This window comes from Rhinopithecus roxellana, chromosome 4, assembly GCF_007565055.1.
Source record: "Rhinopithecus roxellana isolate Shanxi Qingling chromosome 4, ASM756505v1, whole genome shotgun sequence".
Lineage (NCBI taxonomy): Eukaryota > Metazoa > Chordata > Mammalia > Primates > Cercopithecidae > Rhinopithecus > Rhinopithecus roxellana.
This window is the reverse complement of record NC_044552.1, coordinates 135,699,458-135,719,114: the sequence shown is the minus strand read 5'-3', so window position 1 is coordinate 135,719,114 and position 19,657 is coordinate 135,699,458. Positions and strand designations below refer to the sequence as shown.

At 37.1% G+C, this 19,657-nt stretch overlaps 1 protein-coding gene across 6 annotated transcripts in view; it reads right to left on the bottom strand.

Annotated features, from left to right (window-relative positions):
• The window catches only part of BCKDHB (branched chain keto acid dehydrogenase E1 subunit beta), a 289,273-nt gene that overhangs the window by 193,127 nt on the left and 76,489 nt on the right, over positions 1-19,657 (bottom strand). For all 6 annotated transcript variants that reach the window (XM_010388536.2, XM_010388534.2, XM_010388535.2 and 3 more), the window contains 2 exons: positions 3,881-3,978; positions 1,482-1,592 (listed from right to left, as the gene is read on the bottom strand). In XM_010388536.2, the coding sequence (XP_010386838.1) occupies positions 1,482-1,592; positions 3,881-3,978 (209 nt within the window). The remainder of the gene's footprint in view (positions 1-1,481; positions 1,593-3,880; positions 3,979-19,657) is intronic.

The window sequence follows — 19,657 nt, the reverse complement described above, 5'->3', positions numbered from 1 at the left end:
TAAAGTTCTAAAAGGGCTTGCTCTGATCATATGTAAATGCCCCCTACACTGCACCATGACAAAACATCATATCCCCATGTAAAACCACCATCTACACTAAAAATACAAACCCCAAGATAAGTGGTGGATACATGTTGCAAACAAGAAGCCAACTCTACTTTAACTATAATTTGGAACATTTGGCTATTTGAAAGAAAACCCAGTATCTGACTTGATTTGAAAATGCCTGCAAAAAGCATTAAATTATTTTCATGAAGCTATGAATATCTCAGTTTGAAATATTGCTCTTAATTACAGCAACTACAAATAGAATGGCTCGGGATATTGTTGAAACCATTTGTAAGCATGTCAAGTGTTTAGATGGTGTCAAGTGAGTCTTCGGAACTTTGTTACTATAACAAATCTTACATCTTCTACTAAATTATAAAGCACTCTTCACCTAAAAACATCCCAGGCTATGCTTTTACAGCAGTAGTATCTGCACGTTATTTTCATGTAACTAACCCAAGAAATAGCCTGTAAAAGCTATGAGAATGCCAAAGCTCTTAAAAGTGGTAAATATAAAATGCCCTATGTCTTACGACTATAGCAGTAAATCAAGAAAAAATAATACATGTCATTGTTTCCCACAATTTTACACATAATTGTACATATATCTATTAATCGTACATATATCTATTGTACTTATCTAGTAAGACTAGGTACATATAATTTACAATACATGTAGCTAGTCTTAATTGATAAGACTATTACAAAAAGAGGGCTTAACCTTCTTTGTATCAATATGAAAATAGATGCTTCTTAAATTATGTTGACATTGGTGTGAAAGACATTGGATATAAAGAGGTAAATGAGAACTAAACTATATTCGTAAGAGGGAACTGGCTATGTAAATCTTAACAGTAAAAAGAAGACCAATGTAATCAGGTCAAAGGTCATGAGACTACTTAGATAGAAACTGTACATTAGAGCAGCCAGAATCTCCACACAACCCTTAGATTGTAACCCTCAGAATAAGACTATATACAGAGTTATTTAAAAAAATAAAAAAAAAATCCATCCCCATTACTTTTGGAGAGAAGATAAATGAAAATTCAGCCAAATCACTTAATTTACCTGACTAAATTAAACCTAGCTAAGTGAACCATAACTAATAAGAAGTCAAAAACACAGGTGCCTTCGGCATCCTTGATATCCTCCATGACTCACACAACTTAACCCAAGGTGACTGCATAAAGGACCCTGTTTTGTAGTATTTTAAACAGAGAAAACTACAGGAGGAAAAATAAATTCTATAGTGATTTGTTTCCTTGAATATGAAGCTGTTTATACAACTTTCTTTCATGCTGCAAATTTAAAACTTTTAAATCAATTGAAAATGCTCACATAGCTCACAATTTCAGAAGAATTATTTGCAAATATACAGCATATTTGGCCAAAAGTTTCAGGGAAATGACATTCTATCACCATTATATTCATACCTTACAAACTGTGTCCACATCCCAAGGTATTATAGTCCTCAGATCAATGACTTCACAAGATACTCCAAGCTTTTCTTTTGCCATGGAAGCTACCTCCCGGATCACATGAACCTGAAACAAAGAGAAAAATATGCCGAGAATGACTACAAAGGTTCCAGCCTCAAAAACTAGTTGAATGCTGACATCACTATTAGAGATAGTATTTAAAGTATCAGGAATTGATCTGCATGGAGAATTCATAAATTTGTTTCACATATGTTGAATCCCATATTCTGCAAAAATAGTAAGTATAGATATCTAGAAAACAGAAAGAGGTGCTTAGAGAGAGAAGTCAGTACCACAGACACTGATTACAAAGATGGCACACAGAAGGTAAATGAAGTTACACGAATAGGTAGAAAGCACATAGAGGGAGAAGTAAAGGGCAAAAATCACCAACATTTAAGGAAAAAATGGCCCAAGAGGAAAGGAAGGAAGAAAGAGAGGGAAGGAGGGAGGGAGGGAGGGAAGAAAGAGAGGGAAGGAGGGAGGGAGGGAGGGAAGAAAGAGAGGGAAGGAGGGAGGGAGGGAGGGAAGAAAGAGAGGGAAGGAGGGAGGGAGGGAGGGAAGAAAGAGAGGGAAGGAAGGAGGGAGGGAGGGAAGAAAGAGAGGGAAGGAGGGAGGGAGGGAGGGAAGAAAGAGAGGGAAAGAGAGAGGGAAGGAGGGAGGGAGGGAGGGAAAAAAGGAGGGAAGGAAAGAAAAAAAGGAGATAAAAAGAACAGTTAAAGAGCTAGAAAGAAAACCAGGAGACAGTGTACTGCAGAAGCTTAAGAGGAAGATTTCACAGGGATAGCAGCCAGTATCACATACCACAGCAGGAATAACAGCTGAATTCAAACAACTAGAAGATCAGTAATGTTGACAAAAACAGTAAATTAGTGGGAATAGAACTCACAGGTACAAGAATATAACGAAGTTAAGAAATTAAATATAGACAATAGAAAACAGTTGTTCAAGTTCAGTGTTAAAAGGAGGGAGGTATAATGGGATTTAAGGGGAAAGGAATTCTTTAAATAGTGAAGAGAGACATACTTTTTAAATAAGAGCAACAAGAAATGGAAAACTGAAGATCCAGGAGAGAGAGGGACTAGCTAATAGACTACAGTCTTGGAGAAGGTAAAATGGAACACAGTCTGAAACCGATTTGCCGAGGTTGTTATGTAAACCAGACACCTCTTCTTCAAAGACAAAGGGAAGAAGGAAAGAATCTGAAGCAAACGGAAGAGCAAGCTATGTGAGTCAATACCTAATACACCCTAACTTCCCCATTAAAAAGAGAAGTAAGGTCACAAGCTGACAGTAACAGAGTTGTGGATTAAAAAGTGGACAGAAGGACAGCAAAGAGGTTTGCCACACCCACCAAGGACACTGTCAATGGGATACAACTCACCAAGCAGCAGAGTTACCCCACTGAAGGTGAGAAACCATGATGACTGTAGCTCTCCATGCCAAAAATCAAAAGGAGAGGAGAGTAGGAGCTTGTGATATTGAAAACCATTTTTGTTATCTTCTTTATATTGTGTTGCCCTAAATTTCCTAAAATAAGGATTTCCTTTATGCAGAAAATAAAAACTGACCATATCTTTAAAAGAAGGAGAGAGAAGAAAAGTGGAAGAGATAGGAGTTCACGGCCAGAGAAAAAGTTGGGAGGTAGAGCAAAGTGACAACAAGCCTGGGGGAAAATGAAGTGGATCAGTAGAGAGGGTCACTGGAAAAAAAGAAAGATATGGAATTTTGAGTCTGGACCAGTGGATGGGTACACATGGCCAGCAAAGTAATCATGAGAAATGGCAAGAAATGTAATGAAAAAGATTATAGCCATTTGCAGCAAAAGTAATGTGGGTATACACATATTTCAAAAGAAATGTGTTTTTAATTAATACATTGTAATATATTTATAGCCACCACATGTGTATACATTTTAATATATACAGGCATCTCACCTTCACTCAGAAATCAGTACCACAGACTTTCAGTTATAAGATAAGGAAGTTCTCAGGATCTAATATACAGCACAGTGCCTAGAGCAAATAATAGATCTGAAGTGTCCTCACCCCGACCCCCACACACAAAATAGTAACTATGTGTGGTGATGGATCCATTAATTAATTTGATTATGGTAATCATTTCACAAGGTATGCATATATCAAATCATCACATATATACCTTGAATATATATAATTTCATTTGTCAATTACACATCAATAAAGTTGAAGGAAAAAAGAAATTAGCATCAGTAGCACCAGATTTAATCTGAGATATAAAGAAAACATTGTTTTCAATTTTTCATGTATCAGGATTTAAAATGAGAGCTTCCAAGCACAACATAGGTTTTAACAGTCGGGATCAATGCTACTCACCTGAGTGCCCCAGGCAACAAGAGTAACATCACTCCCTTCCTGTATGACTTCGGCCTGGGACAATGGGATGTTGTATGGTTCTATAGGAACCTGTTCCGCTAAATACAGAAAAGGAAAAAAAAAAAAGTTATTTTTTCTGAGGTGACATTTGTGCATAAAATAATTTATGAAGCTCATTGTAGCAAAGCTTTATTTATTGTTTCTCTAAATTCTATATTACTTAAAACAGAAACAGCATTTATGATATGGCTCTATGACATTACTGCACAGATGAATAAATGCAATATAAATGTATAAAATACAGCAGCTATCTTGGAACAAAAGAAAACTTTAGAAACTAAAAAAATCTTAATAAAGAAGGAACTTTAGTTGAGAAGGTTTCTTTAGTTTTTTGTTTTGTTTTTTGTTTGTTTGTTTATTTGTCTGTGACAGGATCTCACTCTGTCACCCAGACTGGAGTGTGGTGGCGTGATCTGCAACCTCTGCCTCCCAGGCTCAAGTGATTCTCCTGCCTCAGCCTCCCAAGTATCTGGGATTACAGGTGCACACCACTACCCCCAGGCTAACTTTTGTATTTTTAGTAGAGATGGGGTTTCACTGTGTTGGCCAGGCTGGTCTTGAACTCCTGACCTCAAATGATCCACCCACCTCGGCCTCCCAAAGTGCTGGGATTACAGGCGTGAGTCACTGCGCCCAGGCTTTTTTTTGTTTTGACAGAGTCTCACTCTGTCGCCCAGGCTGGAGTGGAGTGGCACAATCTTAGCTCACTGCAACCTCTGCCTCCTGGGTTCAAGTGATTCTCAGACTCCCAAGTAGCTGGGTTTACAGGCATGCACCACCACACTCTAATGTTTGTATTTTTAGTAGAGATGGGGTTTCACCATGTTGTCCAGGCTGATCTCAAACTTCTGACCTCAGGTGATCCACCCCTGAGGCTCCCAAAATGCTGGTATTACAGGTGTGAGCCACCGTGCCTAGCCATTCTTGAGTTCTTATGTGAAAATACTATCAGTGGAAAAGCTGGAAAAAACTGTTGTTCCCTTTTGTTCATTTTCCCCATGGACTTTTTTATTATATATGTATATTCAAAAAGGACAGAAGAGTAAAATTAAAGTAAAAGCCTCCCTCTGGAAGGCTCCCAGTTAGCCCTTCCAACTCCACCATCCAGAAGTAACCAATGCTAACAATTTCCCAGGTGTCTGCTGTAGACAGCTCTCATTCTTTCTGGCATCCAAGATTCTGAATCCTCTTCCTACATTTGGTAAATCTTCTACCTTAGGAGGCAGGGCCCTTTGTCCACTACAGAAGTGAATTCCACATGCTTCCCCGCTAAGGTTCCTCTGCAGCCAGGGCACAAAACATGGGCTCTGGCAATCCAATGCATCCACAGCAGACTCTGAATTGGAAGCTGATGACACAGAAGAGCAGTAACTGTCTAGAATTTATTCTGGAATACTCGTAACAGTGGAGGCAAATCCAGCATCTAGGCTTAGTGGTATCACGGATTCAGACTGACAGTTGCCAGGGCCTCTTTGCAGAACCAATTATTTGGGGTATTGCTTCTAAATATATGGCCTCTAAACCTGATTCTTGGGGATTCCAGGAATCTGTGAGTTATTTATTTATCCTTCAATAAATTTCTTCTGCTTATACTGGAAAGTTGATTTCATTTGCTTGAAAACTAAGAACTGATTCCATATCTACTCAGATATTTACCATATGCTAGTGTACACATATATAATCTTTTTTCTTTTCACAAATAGAATCAAATCATATATACTGTTCAGAACTCTTCTACAATCTGCATTTTTTTCACTCATCAATGTATCTTGACCATACTTCCATGTCAAAGTAGTTTTTAAAATCATGTTTATAAGTAAAAACTATTAAATGTAATGGTGCTTTGTGGGTGATACAGTGGTGAATTTTATTCCTTGTTTTTTTGTAGATTTCCAATCCAATGACATTTATATAACCAGTGTCAGAGAGAGCTGAATATCATTTAAATGATTAATATGCTTAAATAAAAAAGAAAACTGTAATATCTATAAAATTAAGTTTTTTAGATATATCCCGAAACAGACAATAATTAAGCTAACAAACCTGGAACATAAAGCAGTGTTAGAAAACTTATAAGCATTAAAGCACTTCTTTAAAAGCTTTTGTGTAGCTCCCAAACTATGTTGACTCAGATACTTCCACTGTCTAATTGAGGGGTGGGCTAACTATAGCTGCAAGCTGATTTTTTTGGAAACAGTATTTCATTGGCTCACAACCATGCCATTGATTAACACAGTGTCTACAGCTGTTTCTACCCTACAACAGCAGAGCTGACTAGTTCCAACAGAGACAGTATGGTCCACAAACCTAAAATATTTATTATCTGTTCATTTACAGAAGAAGATTGCCAGCCCCAATTGTAAACAATGCTTTCAGAGGTTAATTCCAGCCCATTCATTGATGGCTTAACCCCAGTATTCATTGCATGGATGGATGGATGGATGGATGGATGGATGGATGGATGGATGAATGGATGGACAGATAGATAGATGAATGGACAGGCAGGTGGACAAACAGACAGGGAGACACACATATATCACTGGAGTATTATATTCTATTTAGCAGGTCTTAATTGTTAAACCAAACTGAGGGTCAAGAACAATGCTGATGACATCGGAAAAACACACCAAAGATAGCACATAGGCTCCTTGCCATCATCAAGTCTCTCCCCTGGCAGCAACATTTGAATGCCAGTAGACAAGGCTTAAAGCCAGTACACGTTGCATCTTACTTGTAAGTGGCCACGATTCAAGAGTCTTGTCTTTCCCGCCTTGTAAATCAGTTGCCAGCTGGCAATTAGCAAATCCCTGGAGCACACGACTCTTAAGGGCTGGCAGATCACAAGAAATGGGTTGGCATCTTGGCCCACTTCCTTTGTCAGGTTGCCAGTGAGCGATTAATTGCTCTATTGTCTTAAATAAATTACCCCAAATAATAAGGCCTCATTATTTTAACAATTAACTAAGGAACAACAAAACAAACCAAGTTTTATTCTCTATTTTAAAAACACCATACTGAGAATAAGAAAAAAAAAAAAAAAAAAAACTTCTTCTTAGATTTGCTTAAATGTTATCCTGAGAACAGAATAAGAATTCATTTAAATATGTCCATTTATTTAAATTTGGCAAACAAGTCACCTGGAGAGCAACCTAGAATTCATAGGTACTTCTTGGTCAAATTTAATTTAAAACATATTTATTCCAGGAAAAGATTGTTATTTCAAGTTAGCTTTCTTGCATTCCTACCCCACGGCTATGTGCTTTGTAAAAGGGAGCAGGTGACAGGAGTTAGAGCACAAATCTTCAGAAGCTAAAGAGCACCACACACAGTCATATTACAGATTCCTATTTTCACAGAAGTGGGACGAACTGATGCCACTCCATTTCACCATATGCTGATTACATTAGAATCTTAGAACTAATAAGCATTCCTCAGATAAACACTTCAGCATCAGATAAACAGTGACAAAATGAACAACTTGGAAAAACAAGAAATCTTTTCAAGGCCAAAATTGTAAAAATGCAATTATCAAACAGGATAGATTTTTTTAACGCATATTCTCATTCACACTACAGATTCACTTAGAGATTCTTGGTGTGAATTTGCTCATCCTTGGCCCCATTCTATTTCCCATCCTCCTTTTTTCTTCCAGTTTTCTTCTAATTTGCTATATTGCTTATAATCCATCTTAAACACATTTTTGGAAGAGGTTAGGTGTCTAAATAATATATATATATTAATTATACCAAGTTTAACATACATTTTTCATTTAATAGTTGCTGCATATTCAACATATGCAGGCATCATGCAAGATGCTGGAATATGAACTGAAAAACTGAATTGCCATTGAGAAGCACACACTCGACTGTGAGTCACAAAGATGGAAAGAGATTTATCAGCCAACAAATAAAAACATAGCATAGCAATGGGAACAAACTGCTCTGGGAATCTAAAGGGAAGCAACAACTTGGTTACAGGGATAGAAGGTTTCATCACAGAGGATACAACTGCTGTGGGTCTTAGAGACAGAGGTACTTGACACAGGAAAAATAGGATATTCCATAAAGAAAGAAAAGGGATGCGCAAAGAAATTGACGTGTGAAACCATGCTTATGCTTGTGTATACATCTACAAAATCAGATTAACATGATATTTCAAGTAAAGGTGAATACTGAAACTTATAAATTATATTCCTAAGTCCCTAGACAGCACTTTCCAATCCTTCTGATTTAATATATTAATAACTTGTACAGAAAGCATCTGCGAGAAAATAACAACTCACTCTTAACAACACAAGCTCCCCTGTGAAGCACACTATTACCATTACAGAGATAATAAGGTCATTTCTCTGCCCTGTCACTAATCTGCAGTAATGCTAGTTTCCTCACAAACATGAAACTCGGATAGAGCTTTATTTATATTGCATTACACATGAAATAGTGAGAAAACATAAATGTTCTCTTTTTAAAATGAAGTCAAGTATATTTCTAAAATATGTTAGCTCATGCTGTCTGATTCCAACAGCATATTCGAAGTCTCCATACCTGAGAAAGCCTATCTGGTTTGTTAAAATTCAGTCTAATGGGGAAAGGTAGGAGGGGGGTAAATCCACCCAACCAGAAACCCAGTTGTGGCTTTGTCTCTGCATCTAATGAGTTTGGTAGTCTCTGACAAAATATTATATTATTTTTGTGTCCCAGTATTCCACCTGTAATCTTAAGACCATTATTGGAACAAAAATGTGAACACATTAAATTAATCAGCTCTTAGGAAGAAAACATCATCACAATTTGAAGTAATTCAATGGCAGAGTCATTAAGGCTATAAAGAAGAGTTATTCTTATCACTATTATCATTTTCTGTATAAAACTGATAATCAACTATAAACTAATATCGGATTTCTATTTTATAACTGTCATTTTCTGAATTAGTAATCTCCTTTCAGCTTTGAGGTTATTAATCAGTCTTTTTTTTGACAATTTTCACTTCTATACCAACACTTACTTTCACCACTAATGCTAGAGATAAGAAAGAATACATGAACAAGAAAACTAAGTGTACTTTCTTCTAGTAATCACTTTTAAATTATTCCCTAAGCACAGATGTATCCAATCTTTTCCTCCCCTCTTCACCTTAAATTATTGAAAAAAATCTAAAAATTAATAGTCTATATCAACATACTATTAAATAGTATGTTGATTTAACAGACTAAATCAACATACTATTAAAAATACTTGCTTCTCTCTCCAAGTAATCAAAAAAAAAAAAAAAAATCCGTAGAATTGTCCATGATGGCAAGAAGATACCATCTAATTAGAAGATAAAATTAACTTTCAATAAATAAAATAATAATTAAGTGCCAAACTTTGGTAGTACTTAACCCATATGATTATTGAGAGCATGTTTGGAGAAAATAAATTGGTACAAAAGTCTCAATGTCCCAAGGGAATAAACCAACGAGGTCTCCTGGGAGCAACAGTGGGTGAGGCTCCCACAACATAACATAGACTTTCAAGCCATCAGTATGACAAGGTTTTATTGAGTATTATGGCAAATGGAATGCAAAGAAGTGAGAGATCAAATGAAGTAGAGCAAATAGAGAAAACCATTTTAAAAAGGCAAATCTTGAAAAATGAATATAATTAGATGCACGAAGCCAAAAAGCTGGCATTCTTAGCAGTGGGGTACATATTCATAACAGAAGAGTGAAAACAAGTAAGCTGGGCACAACACCACGTCATCTCATATGAAGCACTGGAATGGACACTCTATCACTTCTATAATATTCTTGCCAGAAAGACATAACTTGAGTTTAATCACGAGGAAACATCAAACAAACCCAATTTGAGGAGCAGTCTACAAAAGAGCTGACCAAATGTCGTGACCATGACAGACAAAAAGGACAAGGAACTGTCTTCCCCAGAATAAAGGAAACTTAGGAGAAAGAACAATAAATGAAAACTCTGGATAGAATCTCAGTCCAAAGAAAGGACATTGGTGGGGCAATTAAGGAAAATGGAATTAAGTGAATAGAGCAGTTAATAGTATTGTATCCATGCTAATGTCCTGATATTTATCAATATTACTGTGGTTATTTATGAAGTTAACATGGGGGAATGCTGAGTGAAAAGTACGTATGAATTCTTCATACTATTTTTGCAATCTTTTTGTTTGAACTACTTCAAAATAAAAATTTCAACAAAATTTGTAATATTAAACTCAAAAACAAAAATGAGGTTGACCCACCTTAACAAGTCTCCATTAGACGGTTGGGAAAATAAGTTGTGATATAATAGAAAGTATACCAAATTTGAAAAGCCATTGAAAATCAACTATGAGAAACTGGGACTAATGCAAGGCCTGACAGAGACTATACATTGATACTTCCTTGTGAAACAAATTCTATTTGGAAATGCTAGTACAAATAAAGAAAATGAGGATATTAACAAAGCTCTCTAACTGTAAAAGAAGCAAAGCCACATTTGGTATACTATTTATGACCTCCTTATCTTCCTGGATAAATTTAACTGAGTTCTGAATATCGAGAGACATGAATATATGAAGATGTAAATTCAGTATCTGCATATGCCAGTCAGCATTTTGCTAGACACTCTTGACCACTAAATGAAAAACAATGACCAATGAACAGTCTAAAAATCATTATATCAAGTCATAATCAGCTAATACCTTGCATGTAACCAGGAGACTTCTTTTTTTTTTCTGAGACAGTCTCGCTCTGTTGCCAAGGCTGGAGTGTACTGGCACGGTCCCAGCTCACTGCAACCTCCACTTCCCGCGTTCATGCAGTTCTCCTGTCTCAGCCTACTGAGTAGCTGGGATTATAGGTGCCTGCCACCACACCTGGCTAATTTTTGTATTCTTCAGTAGAGATGGGGTTTCGCCATGTTGGCTAGGCTGGCCTTGAACTCCTGACCTCAGGTGATCCGTCAGCCTTGGCCTCCCAAAGTGCTGGGATTACAGGCGTGAGCCACCATGCCTGGCCAGGAGACTTCTTAAACTGAGATACTTTTACATATAAAACATGATTTTAAGGTCGTAAATGTTTTATACTGTTATTGTTTCAGAGGGTAATGTTTTCTTATTATCACTAACACTGAAAAATTTTTTTTAAAAAAATCATCTGTTATTTTTAACTGAACAGCAATATTAACTTGAAACCTAAAGGCTTGGACCCATTTAAACTCAAATGCAGTCCAATTTTTTTCTTCAATAATTAACTGGCAAGTCTCACTTTCTAGTTCTTTTGCATAATGAGATAAATTAGGAATCTTTTCAAAATAGTTGGCAAATATTTGCTGGGTGCAGTGGGTCATGTCTGTAATCTCAGCACTTTTGGAGGCCGAGGTGGGCAGATCACCTTGAGGTCAGGAGTTCGAGACCAGTCTGGGCAATATGATGAAATCCAATCTCTATTAAAAATACAAAAAAATTAGCCGGGCATGGTGGCACATGCCTATAATCCCAGCTACTCGTGAGTCTGTGGCATAAGAATTGCTTGAACCTGGGAGATGGAGGTTGCAGTGAGCTGAGATCACACCACTGCACTCCAGCCTGGGCAACAGAGCAAGACTCCATCTCAAAAAAAAAAAAAAAAAAAAAAAAACCAAGTTGGCAAATATAAATCACAAAAGTAATGATATGATAAGGCACCTTCATATTTCTTAGAAAATTTCCAAATTGACTTAATTACATTTCCCTGTCTCATTTAATGTAAACAAAAAAAGAAGCTTTGATGAGACTGATACTCTATAATATGCATCAGTATATTTAATACATAACACATTAAAATTTGGCCACATTTATAACACAACTTATTTAATCTTTGCAATTACCCTTATGGTTTTTTGTTCATTTGTTTACTGTACTCTCTAGTATGCAGCATTTCATAGTGTAGGAAAAGTTCTCCTATCACCAATTTTAATGGCAATTGTTTGTCTTCCATGTTTAATATATTTGAATTCCTTTGGTAAATATTTGCCAAAGCATTTTCTATAGCAAGGAGTTACACATATAGAATAAATTTTGTTCATAGGGTATAAATTTTACAAGGCAAATTGGAAAACTGACAAAAAAAATTGAACACTGAATGAAAGGGAGATATTTTAAAGCCATTCTACATCAGCACATAGAGTTTAAAAGGGAAAAAATACCACCTAACAAAAAGAATTATACAGAGACAGAAAAAATATTTCAATAAAGTGCATCATTGTTGTATGAACCATTAGGGAAAAAAACTGCTAATTAAACTGATACACTTTATAGAATTTTTATTTTATTCTTATTGAAAAAAATTGTAAACTTAATTAGATATGGGTTTTTATTATCTATCACACTGACACAGACATAAAAACAAAACATAAGCAAAATAAGTTGGTTTAATCAATTCCTAAAATTCATGAAGAAATCCAAATGTAACTCTTCTCACTCTTTGACATATAATCATCAGTGTCCACATTTCTCCAGAGAATCTCATTTTCTGTGTCACCAAGCACATCAGTGATGCAGTGCTTTTTTAAATGAATTCATTTAAAAACTTAAAAGATTGATGCTAGGCTCTCAAACTAGCTCAGCAATTAGGCACAGCTTACTTTAGACTCCTGCTTCCAAGGGTTGTTAAACTACTGTGATTTCCCACTTCCCCCACCCTTCTATCTCACCACAACCATTTAGCATCTCCTTGTCAAAAGAGTCTTCAACTTGTCAAAAGAGACACCTTCTCTGGTGTCTCTGGAATTTTATTCTAAGCTATATTATGATTTTTATCTTGGCACATAAGCAGATAACAGCAACTACTGGCCACTGGATGAGATGACTGCAATATGCCATTGTTTTTAAGTCACAATCCAATATCAGAGAGATTAAAATATGAGGGGGGAAGGGGTAGCTTAGAATCAATGAAATATAGTGGCTTCTATTGCGTAGATGACTTTAAATCATTGAAATATTAGTATATATGTAATATATTTTTCACATCATGCTTTTGGTAATGTAAGTCCCTCAGTTTTCATAAATCCAATATTACCCATGAGGAGCAACAATTCCCACTAGACACCAAGCATGAGCTGTGTCCACTGACTTCCTAAATGCAGACGAGACAGAAAAAGTCACTGGGACACACTGACAACAAAAGACAATTATTTTCAGGTAAGAAAGATATATGGGGAATACATGCTATATTTATTAGACTGCAAAATTCCTTATTGCATATCTAACATTAAATGATAGCTGTTGATTTCATTGATGAACACCCTCTTCTCGAGGGCAACCTCTCCAGAAAAATTTAATTTAATTCAGGGAATCTGTTACAAAGATGTTGGAAGGTCTAGGGTAACAAATGGTGAAACAATGCAAACCAGGGATGTTTGCATGCAAACAATGCAAACCAGGAAGCAGCTACCATCTCTGAGCCAGACCCAACAGCTCACAGGTGCCACTATCAGTGCTGGAACCACCACTGGCTGCTGCTGAGCAGAGCCATCACTATTAAATGTCCTACCACCAACATCGCTGCCATCTACACTGTGGAACAACGGTCACTGCAGCACAGAAAAGTCTCCTCAACTGCCACTGCCAAAGCTGCCTCAAACACCACAATGGCTTCCTTTCTACCTTCCTCCCACCCTCTAATGAAAGTCAGCTTGCAAGGGGGTGAGGAAAATACAGTTAACTTGTTTCCAGCCCATGAATTACAGAAGAAAACACAGAAGGGCAAGTGTGAGGATGACAGACAACTAACAAAGACCCAACAGAGATTTAAATTATAAATAGCACTTAGATGAAAAGGTCACCTTTGATGAGAAATAAAGACTCCAATATATTAATAGTAATGAGAAAGGCTAATATTTAGTGAGCCCTTTCAACATATTAGGCACGTTTAAGCACCTTTAAAGTATCACCTCTTATCCTTACAACTCAATGTGACTAATACTAGATTTATCCAATGCTACAGTTGAGAAAACAGGCAAAGACATATGAAAGAACTTGGTTATAGTGTGGCCACTCTGCGGTCCAAGCTCATAACCACTGTTACAGCAGATACAAATCTGCCCAAAATGGGTTTCAGAAATATTAAATATAAACATATATCAAGCTTGATCCTTTCCATAAGTCTTGAAAAATTGCAAAAAATGTGTATTTTAAAAAGGGAGGTGTTATGCCTGCCATATTTGTTTTAAAACAGAAAATATAACCTAAGATTATATAATGGCTGTTTTTCCTGAGATTGATCAAAGAGTTAAATCTAGAATTTTCTCTCACAGATTCCCAGCAATTCCTTACCATTTTCTCAAATGAATTTTTTACACACTAATCAAGTTTTACATTCCATAAAGCAGGTGGAATCTATACATACTTATCATCCACAATCTGCCTCAGTGCATTGCTGTATATCACTCCTCCATTAGAAATCTGTATTTTTCTTGAACATAAATTCCTTCATATTAAATCATGGATTAATACTACAAAAAATGAAGAACTCCAAGTTTACTTATATAGCCAGAAACTGTGATTTGTAGTCCAATATTAATCACTTCATACCCTAGCTATATTCAGTGCTAGGGATATATAAATTAGCTAGAATTCATAAATTCAAGTTCAACACTGAGAGATGCTGAAAGAGCATTAATAAAATTAATAAATGTCCTAAATTATTATATATCCCTGAGAAAATTTTCTCTACTGTAATTTTTATAAGCCTACAACTTTATTTCTAGCTTTAAAAAGTAAATATACATGAAAATTACTAAACACCTAATGGCCTTAAGAGTTTAGTGTTTTCCACCTATCTGTCTCTAAGTATAGTCAGACCTAAATTTTCATATTTTCAACTTATGCTCAACACACACTTATATATACAGTGTAGATGAAAACTCCTAAAGGGCTTATTATATGCCTTTTATTCTAAATTTGAAATTCTGAAGGTAAGCTAGCTATAAGAATGGAAGCCCAACACCCTTTCCACTAGTCAAGTGTTCAGTTTTGGCATTGTTAATGTCACTGCCTGTATAGCAATGTTTCTGTACTATTAGAATTCTTATTTGCCCTTAATACTTTATAAGTAAACAACAGAAAAGTGAAAACACTCTTATCAGCAAAGAAAATATTGTAAAATCGGAGGCAAGTAAGAAATTACTTGCTATGTTGCACACAGAAAATTTTTAACCTCAGCTGGATGCTCAGTGCATTTAAGTCACTTGAATTGATGAATTCAAAAGGAAAAAAATTAAAGGTATATATAAAATGTTGGAAACTATATCACTGACAACCATGTATAAAAGGTGAAGTTTAAACAGAATTTTATTTTAGCTCTCTTGGTAAGGAAATCTATTTATTAAATGTAAGTAAATATTTGACTTCCAGATATTTGACTTTGCACACGTTCTGAGAAACACATTAGGAATGGGCTGTAGCCAAAAAGTGGAAGATTATGGCTTGATTTAAAATGATAAAATATACTCACAAATATGTTAGAATATGTTGTAAATAATCCTAAATAATCTGTGAGAGTCCCAGAAAGACTAAAAATGTACCACAGTGGCCCTCATATGACCATAGACCCAGCAACTGTTTCTATCCACCTCTCTTGCTAAATCTGAACCACCCCATCAATGGCTACTATACTGCAAAAACAATTCCTCCCTTTTCAGAAAACTTATTTTTATTTTTATTTTATGTTCAAGGGTACATGTACAGGTTTGCCATATAGGTAAACTGCATGTCAGGGGTGCTTGGTGTACAAATTATTTCATCACCCAGGTAATAAGCATAGTAAGTGATTGGTAGTTTGTTTTTTGGGTTTTGGGGTTTTGGAGGGTTTTTTAAGACAGGGTCTCACCCTGTCGCCCAGGCTGGAGTGCAGTGGTGCAATCTCGGCTCACTTGCAATCTCCACCTCCCAGGCTCAAGTGATCTTCCCATCTCAACCTCGCAAGAATCTGGCATTACAGGAGCACACCACCAAGCCCGGCTAACTTTTGCATTTTTTTTGTAGAGACGGGGGTCTCACCATGTTGTCCAGGCTGGTCTCGAACCGTTGGCTCAAGCGATCCACCAACCTCAGTGATAGGTATTATTCTGATCCTCACCCTCCTTCCACCCTCCACCCTTAAGCACGCCCTCAGTATCTGTTGTCCGCTTTTCTGTGTGTACTCAATGTCTACCTTCCACTTACAAGTGAGAACATGTGGTATTTGATTTTCTGTTAATGCGTTAGTTTGTTAAGGATAATGGCCTCCAGCTCCATCCATATTCCTGCAAAGGACATGATCTCATTCTTTTTTATGGCTGTATAGTTTTCCATGGTGTATATATACACTACATTTTCTTTACCCAGTCTATCATTGATGGGCATTTAGGTTGATTTTATGTCTTTGCTATTGTGAATAGTGCTGCAATGAATATAAACATGCATGTGTCTTTATGGTAAAATGATTTATATTCCTTTGGGTATATATTAAATAATGGGATTGCTGGGTTGAATGGTAATTCTTTTTCAAGTTCTTTGAGAAAACATAAAACTGCTTTCCACAATGGCTGAACCAGTTGACATTTCCACCAGCAGTGTATAAATGTTCCCTTTTCTCCAGAACTTCACCAGTATCTCTTAATTTCTGACTTTTTAATAATAGCTATTCTGACTGGTGTGAGATGGTATCTCATTGTGGTTTTGATTTGCATTCCTCTAACGATGTGCGATGTTGAGCATTTTCTCATATGCTTGTTGGCTACATGATTGTTTTTCTTCTGAAAAGTGTCTGTTCATGTCCTTTGCCCACTTTCTTGCTTGGGGTTGTTTTTGGCTTGTAAATTTGTTTAAGTTCCTCATAGATTCTGGATATTAGACCTTTGTCAGATGCATAGTTTGCAAATATTTTCTCCCTTTCTATAGGTTGTCTGTTTACTCTGTTGGTAGTTTTAGACTAACCCTGAAACTGGCTAAATATCAGCTGACCCTGCTTGCTAATGTTCTATAGACCCTTACTCCTACCTCTCTACTGAGTTAGAATACTTCTTCTAATTAGTTCTCATGCCCCAACATTCTGAATAAAAGCTTAGTTTAAGAGTTAATATTAAAATAAATCATTGGAGATTTTTATATGAGAATAATAGCAACAACTTTTAACAACAACATTAACATTTATTAAGTATTTACTATGTGTCAGACATGATTCTAAATTCATGTATTAACACATTCAAAATTCAAATGATACTGCAAAGAAAATTTTTTACTACTAAAATTTTAAAAGCTAGAGGAAATACAAAGATCTAAATTACCAACATGGAGAAAATGGTGGATACAAGACAGAACTAACATGTAGTTGCCATGTGGACAGACAGAACAGTGTGTGGAGACTCACACTGTAAACTTTTCCTCCAAGAACCACCTCAAGAACCTACGAGGAAAACCAAAACAATTTACTGACCCTTTGAAAGAAGTAGCCTGACACTGCAAACTCCATGAGACAGCTGGAAAACTGTGAGTTCCCAAGGTGTGAGTGGGGGAAACGTCTGCCTCGGAACAGACATCCCCACTGGGGAACCTAAAAATCCAGATCACAGGAGAAGAATTTAACCTCATCTGAAGTTAAAATGGATTTAGGCAGCCAAGTGAAATATCAAAGTAGAAGAAGGAGCGGGAAGCGACCTGTAGGCACTCCCAGTCCCCAGCTCAAACCAGAGAAAGCCATCCCTGACTTATCTCACAGGGGTCCTTAGGGAAGGCAGCCAGTGGAATTAGGGAGGAGTGGGCATAAGTTAAAAGAAGCTTCTAGTTGAACTTCATAATACTTTCAACTGAGTACAAATTTTCCTGAGCAGAGTCCGGGGGCAAACAGGAAGTACAGATACAACTTGTAGATAAAAGCACAAAAGCCACAGCTGATGGTGCAGGCAGATGGAAAAGGGCAAGGCCTGAGAGCCCTGCTTGTTTTCTCAGCAGGAAGGCTTGCAGTCTGGGGCAAGATCTATTCCTGTTCCCCAGCTGCCTGAATATAAACGTGTGCTGTTGGTGGGGCATGGCAGGAGTAAGACTGACCTTGCTTGCTGCATGGGAGCTGGGTGAGGACTGTCACTGCCGGCTTCCTCCCCTTCCCTGGTGACCAGTATGACACAGCAGAGACAGCCATAATGCCCCTGGAACATAAATCTATTGGCCTGAGAACCACACCCCATCACCCACAGTGGCCTCAGCAAGCCCTGCTCAAGGAGAGTCTGAGCTCAGACCTGCCTAGGCCTGCCCCCACCTGATGGGTTTTCACTACCCACCCTGATAGCCCAAGCCAAAATACATAAACTCTTGAGAACTCTAGGGCCCCACCCAGGGCCCCATCCATTGCCTGAGGAACCCAAGTACTCATCCTGGCCAACGAAGAACAAGCTTATATCCCCCTTCTACTACCACAGCTGGCATTCTCTTAAAAGCACCAGTTCCTGGCTAGAGGCCAACAAACTCAAGACATAACAGAATAATCCTGCTCCAAAAAGGAGAAAACAGCTAATTCCACCATCTACAACATCCTGGCTAACCAGAGGTTCTAAGTCTGGCCACATAACAACTTCACTGCTGGCATAACCAGCATTCGAAAAAACCAGCACACTAAACAAAATGACAACCAAGGACTGTCATAGAGTACACTTAACTCCCTTGCCACCTATACTGGAGCAGGTGCTGGCATCCACAGCTAGGAGATATGAAGACAGATCACCTCACAGGACTTTTTGCAGACATTTCCCAGCATCAGCCCAGAGACCAGTAGCCCCGCTGGGTGGCTAAAGCAAGAAATACAGTAACAATCACTGCAGTCCAGCTCTCTCCAGAAGCCCCATCTCCAGGTGAAGGGGAGAGCATCACATCAAGGGATCAGCCCATGGGAGAAAAGAATCTGAACAGCAGCCCTTGAGTTCCAGATCTTTCCACTGAAACAGTCTACCAAAATGAGAAGGAATCAGAAAAGTAATTATGGTAATATGGCAAAACAAGGTTCTTTAACACCCCAAAAAGATCACACTCGCTCTCCAACAATAGATCCAAATGAAGAAAAAAAATCTCTCATTGCCAAATAAGGAATTCAGAAGGTTCATTACTAAGGTACTCAAGGAGGTACCAGAAAAGGTGAAAAAAAAACTTAAAACAAAATTTTTTAAAAACCAATGCAGTATATAGATGAAAAGGTATACAGAAAAATAAATATCATAAAGAAAAAAACAGCCACAAGTTCTGAAAATGAAAGACACACATAGAGAAACAAAAAATACACTGCAAGGTTTCAGCAACAGACTAGAACAAGTAGAAGAAAGAACTTCAGAGCTCAAAGACAAGGCTTATGAATTAACCGAAAGACAAAGAAAAATGAACAAAGCCTCCAAGAAATCTGAGATTATGTTAAACGACCAAACCTAAGAATAATTGGTATTCCTGAGGAAGAAGAAAAATCCAAAAGTTCAGAAAACTTATTTGAGGGGATAATAGAGAAAAACTTCCCTGTCCTTGCTAGAGATCTAGACATTCAAATATAAAAAGCTCAAAGAACACCTGGGAAATTCATTGCAAAAAGATCATCTCCTAGGCATATGGTCATCAAGTGATCTAAATTCGAGACAAAGGAAAGAATCTTAAGAGTTGTAAGGCAAAAGCATCAGGTAACCTATAAAGGAAAACCTCTCAGAATAACAGAAGATTTCTCAGTGGAAACCCTACAAG